At 42.4% G+C, this 10338-nt stretch overlaps 1 protein-coding gene across 1 annotated transcript; it reads right to left on the bottom strand.

Moving 5' to 3' along the window:
- Positions 1 to 827: 827 nt before the first annotated feature.
- On the bottom strand, positions 828 to 2679 carry LOC145423971 (uncharacterized). The gene is made up of 2 exons (XM_080296812.1): positions 2594 to 2679; positions 828 to 2158 (listed from the first exon to the last, which is right to left on the bottom strand). The coding sequence occupies exons 1-2, from the start codon at positions 2659 to 2661 to the stop codon at positions 1078 to 1080; spliced, it is 1149 nt and encodes a 382-aa protein (XP_080152938.1). The 5' UTR covers positions 2662 to 2679; the 3' UTR covers positions 828 to 1077.
- Between the last annotated feature and the right edge of the window lie 7659 nt (positions 2680 to 10338).

The raw sequence follows: 10338 nt of genomic DNA, 5'->3' as shown, positions 1-10338 counted from the left end.
CCCAACAGACGGCGGGATCCATGAGCCCACGTATGCACAATTGTCATGATTTTTTGTGTGTACAGTATAGTGTTTTTTCTATTACTGTATTATGTTTGTGTTTTGCTTTATCTGAATTGATGGTGCTGCAGTGGACAATATTGAGTAGGCCTATTTGCTTTTTTTGGTTGTTTGTGTCTCCTGAAAATGTGCCTTCAGAATAAACAATGACAATGAAAGACTGCAGTGTTTTATATGAAGTAGACTAGTGTGTCCCCCTGATCTGATCTGCATGTGATGCAAGTATGTGTCATTTTGTCAACAGAGTTACATCTTGACAGAGGAATGTTAGGTTTTGACAGCAGAGTTTCAGTTTGGCACAGATGTGAATGGTATATTTTGATGTGTCATGTTTACTTGTGTTTAGAGTTTTGGCACAATGAGCGACGTTTTGCAAAATGTGTTCAAGCAACGGGCAAAAACTGTAACATGTTTTTCACCAAAGATTTCAGCAATTATAAAAATTCAACTCAAGCTATTCAGCTATTAGCATTCACACTGCATTTTCTACAGGAAGTACATTTTATATACCAGTTTCAGTTCAAAGTGCATTAAAAATAATAAATAATTATTAAAAATAATACCATCAATATTTTACTGCACTACACTTACTGGACTTGTGGAAGTATTTTGAGAACCATAAGAGATTCTTACAAATGTTTGAAAGAAAAAAAACTTTAACATAGCTGGAGACTCGTGTAGAAATATGAATGAGTTTATAAAGTTTCTGTCATGGTGTGCTGTGACAGGCAGGTAGTAGGACCCAAACACAGGACTCTTACGTGGAATGAAACTTGAATCGGCAGCTTTTATTGCTGGAAACTCAGGTGGACTCAAGAAACTACAAACTAAGAAACAAGAACTAGGAAAACAAATCAGGAACTATGAACAAGAATCAAGTAAAGAACACGGAGGAGAAAAAACACCCAGCCCACTGAAAACTAAAGAAACCCCCAAAAACATGAAGAACAATCATTAAGGAACATATTTACATATTTAGAGTTACTGCAACACCAACACTGGGTCACAGCTTCAGTGTCAGTCGGTGACTTTTGGTCTGCAACAGCAGCAGAACAGACTTCTCAGTCTTTTGAAGAAGCCCTTTTTCTTCTTCTTGATCTGACGGTCTTCGGACTTCATGCTGGCTTCAGGTTCTGGAAAAGGTTCCTCAAAGGGAACATCAGGAACCGGCCCAATTTCAGAACAAGATCCGTTGATCATATGATCTTCACCTTCAACACAGGATTTGGACTCGCCATAGGGTTCCTCACAGGGAGCGTCGGGCTCTGCAACACTTTCTGACAGAGCTCCTTCGATCGTAAGGTCTCGAGTACTCAGACTGGATGCCCTTTCAGAAAGAAGTTCCTCACAGGGAACGTCGGGCTCTGCAACACTTTCTGACAGAGCTCCTTCGATCGTAAGGTCTCGAGTACTCAGACTGGATGCCCTTTCAGAAAGAAGTTCCTCACAGGGAACGTCGGGCTCTGCAACACTTTCTGACAGAGCTCCTTCGATCGTAAGGTCTCGAGTACTCAGACTGGATGCCCTTTCAGAAAGAAGTTCCTCACAGGGAACGTCGGGCTCTGCAACACTTTCTGACAGAGCTTCTTCGGCTGGTGGAACATTTGCCACTGAAAGGCCGTCAGAGGAGCGCTCACCATTTGTGCTCTTCACATCAGGACTTGAAGGGGGCTCAAAGATTTCACATATCCGGATCCTTGCTACATCAGCAATGGTCTTCAGCAACAGGGGTGCAAAGTTTGCAACTTGGATAGACAGAATTTCTTCAGGAAATTTCTGTCTAATCTCCGTCAGGATGCTGTCGACCAGATCGTCTCGGACAGAGCGGGTGAAGATGGCCTGTGTTTCCATCGCCGTGAGGCTCTTGGAGACACGATCTAAAGTGGCCTTGGTGACACTGGTGGAGAGGATACTTAGACTCTGGGAGGCCATGTTTAGGAGGGGACGAGGAGGAAGCTCCCAGAAGCCCTGGAGAACGCGGGGAACTACCTCGACCACTACCTCCTGCGCGGTGAGCAGTTTGCTGTTAGGCTGTTCCTGCTGCTTCTTTTTCAGGATTTCAACGTAATCCTTCACCGCGCTGAGGAATTTAGGTGCTCTGTAGAAAAACATGATAAGAGTTATCTGTTAAACATATTCAAAGCATCATTTAAATATTGAAACACTGTAGCTGGACTGTTAACCCTGTAACCACCTTTGTATCATACATGAGTTTCTGAGACCTCGATCTCATCAACATGATCAATACTTGCTATAATTTCTAAATGTTGTGGACAAAACTCTTTTTTAGTCTAAAGTTAACATTGTCGTTAACACAAAGTTGCCAAAAACACCCAGTGTATCAAATGTGATACAAAAAATAAATACACAATAAAAGTAAATCATACACAACATGACATAGCAAAGAACTCATGTGTGGCTTTTGTTTAAAGGGTTGATAAACATCTCAGTTCCAAAGAATCTGAATTTTCTGGCTGTTTTTTGATGGGTTGGGTCTTACAGGGTTAATAACTGTATGTTACATGTGACTCACTGAAATTTAGGAGGTACGGCCTCTGGGAACTGAAGAAGCAACCTGGCTTCAAATTCAACGTCCCTCATTTTATTGCTGACGTTCACCGCCCACACCTGAAACAGAAAACACATTTACAGTGCGCTTATGTGTAAAGGTTATGTGCACATAATGAAAAAAAAGTCTTGTGGGTTTTCTCGTCTTACCAGCCTTAGAAGAGGTTTGGCTTCCTCTTCGTCAAAATCCTCTAACTCAAACTCCCACAGCCTTCAAAAGAAAGCAAAGCAGAGGTTTTCTCTCAGCACTTACACGTCATCACAAACAGACTTTCAGGTGTGACAGTAACTCACTGCTCTCTGAGCGTCTCCCTGCTCTTCTCCACCAAAAGATCTCTCAGATCTTCAGCAGTGAGGTTCGGTGGAATTAGATCTTCCTGCTGAAGTCTGAGAAACTCCGTCATTATCGCAACCTAAAAGTAAAGGAGACATTTAATCACCACCACTCTCAGGTCCTCAGAAATGACCTGATATTTTCTGTCAGCTTTGGTTTGCATGAATCTGGGTCTAACCTGAGCCTTGTAGCCCGGAAGATACCAGCAGATCTTTACAGCTGTTTCATAAATCGGTGTGTTGAACAACACCTGTCAAAGAAATAGCAATTTAGTCATTGTTACTTAAAATGATTCTCAGTTTGTCAACTTTTAAAACGACATCAAATTCTTCAAATTACTGAAATGCAGTAAAAGCGAAAGCGTCACATACCCTGATAGGCTTATAGATTCCTTGACTCTTTTCCATTTAAACGTGTTCAAATCAAAGTCAGGAAGAAAAACGTCAACTGCTCTCCAACGATGGCGTACGGGGGATCTGGACCTGAAAATGCTCTCAGCTCGGTGGTCTCGCACAGATGAGCTCTTTTGATAGTCTGATGTTTATTTATGAATGCAGAATTTCTTGAGCAGTCACCATGGAAACTTGATGCAGCTTCATGTTGTTAAATTAAAAGTAAACACTGTGTATTTTGCACTACACTCCACTAAACTTATCATATAAGTAAATAAAGTGTGGGTTAGGTCCCTCCTGTGGAAAGAGCCACACAAACCGATGGATCAGAAAAGACAAAGTCAGCTACAGCATGCCTTTTCATATTATGTGCCTGCTTATCTCCATTTCTTTACAGTAGATGGGAACTTTTGCAGTAAAGCAATGGCTTACAAACAGTGGACTGTGGACTAATGCAGACATCTGAAGCCTGACAGCAGCTGGTATATACACAGCTTTGGACAAACTGGCCCTTTAAACAGCCCAGAGGAAGAAGAGACCTCTGCGTTATCAGTGCAGCCTAAAGCACAATAATAATAATACTATTAATATGATTTTTAGAGCAATAATGCCCCCAAATACTGAAGTCATTAATTACACATCCGTCATGCTTCACAGGAGGTCAGGAGTGACCGATGAACGTGATGCTACATTAGAGTCTGTCCTATGAGTTCAGCAGGAGGAGGTGAACCCACAGCTGGGACCAGTTCTCTAGTGGGTCCAGTATCATACTTGTGTTCATCCTGGTCTGAACCTGGTCAGAAGAACTGACTTCACTTTTGAAAATTCAATACTTATAAAAGGTAACCCCAAACAGTCTACAACGGCTGTTTTCTGTCCACCGAAGCAAATTTGATTGACGAGGTTTTTGTACCTTCACTTCTCCAAAAAGCAAATAAAGAAATTAAACAAAGATTTACTGAACGACCGTCAGAATTCCCAGAGCTAACGTAGATCGCTTTATGCTCTTGAGTCAGGAGGGATAAGAAAAGTGACTGCAAACATTGTGGAACGATTCATAGCGTTTGATTGCTTGTGTGAATGTATTAAACAGGAAACCAGGAGCTGCAGAAACCCAGTAATGCTGAAGACGCATGCGTGTGCGTTTATTACAGGTTTTTCTGAATGCTTAAACCCTAACTGTGATTCTTACAGCACAATTCCTAAAACTATTGATACTTATAGCAAAACCACTCACTGAGTGTGCAAAACTAAAAGCACAAACACTGCTTTGCACTCAGTTTGCCATTTTGTAACACACACTTTGCAAACCTGTAGCTACAATCCACTGCACAGCACTCTTTTTGCAGAACTGTAAACACAACTCACTGCTTTGCACTCAATTTCCAAATGATCAACGCACTCCTAGCAAAACTATACACATTTATGGCCATTATTTACACTATTTTGTCAACTGTCTGGCACACTGCCACATGTGAAAGCTTTTTTAGATAATTAGTTCACTTTGCAATCAGCCTAAGCACTATGATACAGGTAAGCTCTGTGTGTGGAGTACAATGGAGGGAGCAGGAAGAGTGAGAGGAGGCCGAGGAAGAGGACGTGGAGGTGAAGAAGTAGGATGAAGAGGACGACAAGGACAAGGAGGAGCAAGAGGAGGACGAGGAGGGGGGAGAGGACGGGTAAGAAGAGTAAGAAATAGAATTGCTGATGACATCAGAGCTACAATAGTGGACCATGTCATCAACCGTGGAGTGACCCTGAGGGAAGCTGGCCAACGGTTTTTTTGGTTTTTCTCAAACTTAAGTAACTGAAACCTTTCATTGAACTACAGCAGAAACAGATTGGAAATGCCAAGTTATTCTAACACTAGTGGACTTGTTAAACAAAACATTTGTTTCACTTCTTTCTCAACATGCAGCACCATTAAGAACAGTGGACCAGCATAGTTGGTCTGCATGAGCACACTTACTGCAACAGTTGTACATGCTGAAACTGGTTGCTGGCAGCTGATGTGAAGAAATGTCTGGACACATCAAAAGTTTTCTTTTTCATTTTTTCCCTCCCTTGGATAACATACACATGGCAAATAAAAACATGTAACTAGGGTGACGTGAAGTGTGTATCATCAGATTTAACTCAAATATAATGAGGCTGTCCATCTGTGAAGTAATTGTTCCTTCAAAAACCACTGTGACAACAGATTTTATTTCATTCATTTCATGGTTTTCTATTCTGTATACTGGAACTTTTTAATAGCCCCCCTGTCCACACATCCTTGACATGAGACTTTCTGCAGAGTTGCACATGATGAATGCACACAAAACTTAAAGTGTTGCTGTCATATTTTCTTGGATGTGGTTTGTTGTCATAATCAAGAACGTGTCTTATTTTTTTATTTGTTTTGTTGCTGATCGGCCATTGGACTGCTGAGCCTGCAGTGAACAGCCAGTCACTGACTCTTGATGCTAGAGCAAGGACAACTGAGCTCTCTCTCTCTCTCTCTCTCTCTCTCTCTCTCTCTCTCTTTTAAATAAATAATACGTTCGAGCTGTTTATGTTTTTGACTTGTTATGGACTCTGACTGGCAATGGGAGGGCTGGCGGACTCATATTATGGAGGTGGAGGGTAGACACATTTTGTGTGCAAGAGACCACATACTACAGTGGTGATTGACACAGACTTCAATGGACATTTAGGTGAAGGGAACAGAGGTTATGAGGTGTTGGGTAGGTGTGGTGTTTAGGAGAGAAATCTAGAAAGACAGATGTGGGGCAGATTTTCCAAGTGGAAATGGCCGTGGTGCACACATACTTCAAGAACAGGGAGGAACTTGTAGAAATATATGAAAGTGGAGGAAGCTGCACACAGGGCAACTAAATATTATGCAGAAGGTGAAATCAAAAAGACAGGAGACAAGGAGGTGTCAGGGAGAATGCAGCTATGCAGCATCAAATGGTAGTTTGAAGGATGAGTTTGGACATCAAGAAGAGGAAGTGAGTGAAGGCAGAGACATGCAGGAGTATAAACAGGCTCTGGGTAGTAGGGAAGACTTACCAGATGGCTGGGATAGTACAGCTTTATTGAGATAAACTGCCAAGAAGGGGTTTGACGTCTTCTCTGCACAGAAGAAAGGGAAAAAAGAAAAGTGATTTTGAAAGTATTTGAAGGAAGAGATTTACAAAGAAAAAGAAGTGTAGTTAGCGAAATGAAGAAAATAGACCAAGAAACTGGGAGGCTAGGCATGTAGCAGAAAGAGGTGACAAAGGAAAAGGCTCAGTGCCACGTATGTGAAGCTGGACCCCAAGGAAATGAGGGAATGAGACTTGCTAGGCAGAGAGTGAGTTTGAATGGATGTTCAAACCCAAAAAGAAAAAGATATATTCACATAACATAGATTGAAAGAAGCTGCAGGTGGCACAGCAGCTTTAATGTCTTCTAGACAGGAAGTTTTGGAAAGAAATATCATCATTTCCCAGATTTTACTATCTTAGTGTTCTGTAACAAAATCACTGTTGTGCGCATGGTGTTAGAGATGATGATGATTACAAACAAACTTAATGTGCTAGTCGTGCTTTTCTTGAGGGATTTGTCCTTCCACCAGTTTTCATGTCATTGGAATCATTTGTATTCACTGATTCTGGCACTTATTTCATCAAACCAAACTCCAAGTAAATACTTTCGGCTTTTTGGTTTTGTCAAACGAACTAATGTAAAGAATGCCTGGCTGTGCACTACACCACGCAGTGGGAATTTGTCTTCTCCAGTTAAATTCAGGATTAACTTGCTTTATAACACAGACCTCAAAAGTAACCGTTATAACCCCAAACACAAGAAAATGTGATCTACAGCACAGTGAGAACTGGCAACGCTTATCTGGAGGGGTCAGAGTGAATGAACTGGACACCTGTAGAAGCAGGATTTGATTTCCACTGATTTCCTTTCCGATCCGATACCAAGTAAAATTCAGGGTGGTATCGACGATACTGATCTGATACGATACTCTGAACAAAAACTTATTTTTTTTCATCATCACTAGTTGAGATACGTTTTAAACTGGTCCAAGAAACAAATGCATATTTTCCCGAACCACTGTTCCTTGACTAAGGTGGATAACGTGATGAGGTCAAGGAAGGGTGTGACGGAGATTTGATTGAAAAACTTTGTCGTCCGTTAAAGTTTCACGTTGGCTTTTTCATCTTGAAAGCCCTCTCTGCTCGTGTCCAACCCGTGTGAACAATCACAGATGTGAGAAATGTAAACAAACCGTCCGCAGAACGCTGATCAGGTTATTTTAAGCGCAAGAAAACAAAAACGTTGCGCTCACCGTCGGCGTCACGGACGAGGCCTGGGGGTCCGGGCCCGTCCACAAAGGTCATTGTAACACAAATCATACGATTGCTAATGAAAATGCTATAAAGCTACATCGCAGATAAGTCTCTGGAGTAACAATCAAGGCCATGTTAGTTATTTGATGAATAGTATCTGTGCCACTCATGGCGCATGACTGAGGAGGACGTTGACCTCTGCAAGTCAGGAAAGTCTGCTACTCATTGTATAAATATGAGATTTTTTTCAAAAACCAGCCAGCCATCATCTCGGGAGGCTGACTCCAAAGTACCATCTCACTTCAAACTTGCAAAACAAGTCGAGTCGATGCGAGCGCACTGCTTGTTTCTAGTTAGTCTTTAAGGATGACAGCATTAGTCTGCTCCTTTGTATGAAATAAAGTGAGTCGAGTCCATGTGGTCTGGCACCCACCCACATTTCTCTGCTAGTGATCCATGAGGACTCCACCTTGTTGCCAGTTCTCTTGTGTGGAAGCTTCAGGAAATGACAGCTTCACTCTGACGTGTGTGAGCTGTGTGAGGTCTGTGGTTAGAAGTTTACAGTGTTTGCTCTTTGTGTCGTCTGTAATATGCTCTATGGCTTTAAAAAAATGGCCACATGTTTCTGTAGCTGAATTTGTCCATCTCTGACCTTCTGAGGCTGTATTTTCAAACAGGGACGTTCTGACTTTTCTTCACCTTGTACTTCATTCTGCAAATGTTTTATACTCTATTAGAGTTATTACATTATTCTGTTATGCTATAAAATCAACCCCCATATAAGATCGTACTTAAGAAATACATTTAAAAAACCTTCCTGTGCAAATAACCCAAGTTATCTAGAAGAAATAAAAACTGCACCGCAAACCAAACTCAGGTGTTCGACCTGTTGAGCTCGGGAAACTAACTGGTGTTTCATTTTAGTGAGTGCTTTGTTAGATTCCTTCATTTGAACCAAATGAAGTTGATTAAAGTTGATGCATTGATGTGTTTGAAGTGTTTTGTTAGTTGCGATGGATCTCCTGCTGTCTTTTTTCCTCATTATTAAAAGAGGATTTCTTTGAATTTCAAACATCCATTTCCTGTTTATCTGGTCCCGGGTCACAGGTGCAGCAGTCTAAGCAGAGAATCCCAGACCTCCCTAAACAACCACTTCCTCCAGCATATCCAGGACAATACTGAGGCATTCCCAGGCCTGCTGAGAGATATAACCTCTCTAGTGTGTCCTGGGTCTGCCCTGGAGACTCCTCCTCATGGGACATGCCCCAAACACCTCACCCAGGATATTTTTAATGAAAACATCACAAATAAGTCGTCAGGTCTGATGGTCACATTTGTGAGATTCAACCACCATAAAGCAGAGATCACACAGGACACACTGTGTAACCCTCAGCTCAGGTGTGTTCAGGACATTTGCTTGGAAGAAGCCGTCTGTGGATAAATCCTGCTCTCCACCTCAGCTGTCAGGTTTATCCAGAGAACGGCCGTCCTGACTTCCAGCAGCCCCACAGTCCTCGTTTCTAATAAACTGGCATCACTGAAATGAACTGTCTGCCTCGCTGTTCAATAATCTGCTCTTTGCCAATTTCCCAGCAGAACCTTCCACTCATATCAGCATTTTTCTGTGATTCTCACATGAACTAAACATAAAAAGCTGAAGCCAACCTCAGAGTTCCCCGTAGTGAGGAAGAGTTTCCTCTGAGCCACAGCTGAGTTTGATGCGTCCACAAAGGAAGACTGACGGGAGGACAGACTCTGGGAGAAAGGCAGATATTAAAAGATATGAATACAAAGTACGCTGCAACAAACAGGACAGCAGATTATGAAGAGCGGTTAGACCTTCATGTGTCAGTCATTGAAATGTGATCAAAGTTACCTGTTTGACATCCTGATAGAAGAAAATCAGCTTCTTGGATCCGTTTGCAGCAAAGAATTCATGGATCAGACTGAACTGGAAGAATCAGACATTAATGACTCAAAGGTTCAACTCTGAGGAAGGATCACGTCTCTGAACTTACTCTGTCATCAGAGACGATGGCGTCTTCCACCGCCGCCTCCTCCAGGCTGCCGGCGTCGGCCAACCTGCTCATCAGGTATTTATGTCGGGCATCCAGAGCTGCCCGCCGTTCCTCCTTCACGGCTCTCGCCTGTTTGGCTACTTCTCTCCTCGCCTCATTGGACAGCAGCATCGTCCTTTTACCAGACACCTGGAGAAACATCAGCTCAGTCTACAGACGCAGAGACCAGTGAGAGCTTGGCCCAAACATCTGCAGGTTTCTGAGGACCACGTTTGACCCTGACTGGAGGCATCGATTCTGAGTGTGACTGCCTAAACTGAGCTACTGTCCCCCCTCCACTGAGACGTTGTCCTGTGATGTGTCATGGGGGGAAGTGTTCCTCACGGTTGGACTCGTGAGAAGTTCAGTCAGTTTATTCAAACTTTAAAAAGACGCATTTTCAGTCTCTGGATTTCAGCAGAAACAAATGTGAACACAGCACTTTTTGATTGAGTATAAAAGGATGAAAGAGTCAGTGATCAGTAACATTGTTGCTGACTGATGCTGTTGTAGAGCTGTCTTTGGATCCTCACCTTCCTGGAAGCCTTCCCTGGATCGCTCATATATCATTAACTTGTTTGTGTTCAGTAGAATCAGGTGTT

This window comes from Astatotilapia calliptera, chromosome 23 (assembly GCF_964374335.1).
Source record: "Astatotilapia calliptera chromosome 23, fAstCal68.1, whole genome shotgun sequence".
Classification (NCBI taxonomy): Eukaryota; Metazoa; Chordata; class Actinopteri; order Cichliformes; family Cichlidae; genus Astatotilapia; species Astatotilapia calliptera.
The sequence above is the reverse complement of the archived record's forward strand: the minus strand, read 5'-3'. Positions and strand labels throughout refer to the sequence as shown.

Excerpts from the sequence above, each read along its gene's own strand:
- LOC145423971 (XM_080296812.1), bottom strand. The coding sequence starts at position 2,661 with ATGAGGGACGTTGAATTTGAAGCCAGGTTGCTTCTTCAGTTCCCAGAG. Across the intron at positions 2,159-2,593 it reads GCCGTACCTCCTAAATTTCA|AGCACCTAAATTCCTCAGCG; the intron begins GTGAGTCACATG and ends GTTTTTCTACAG.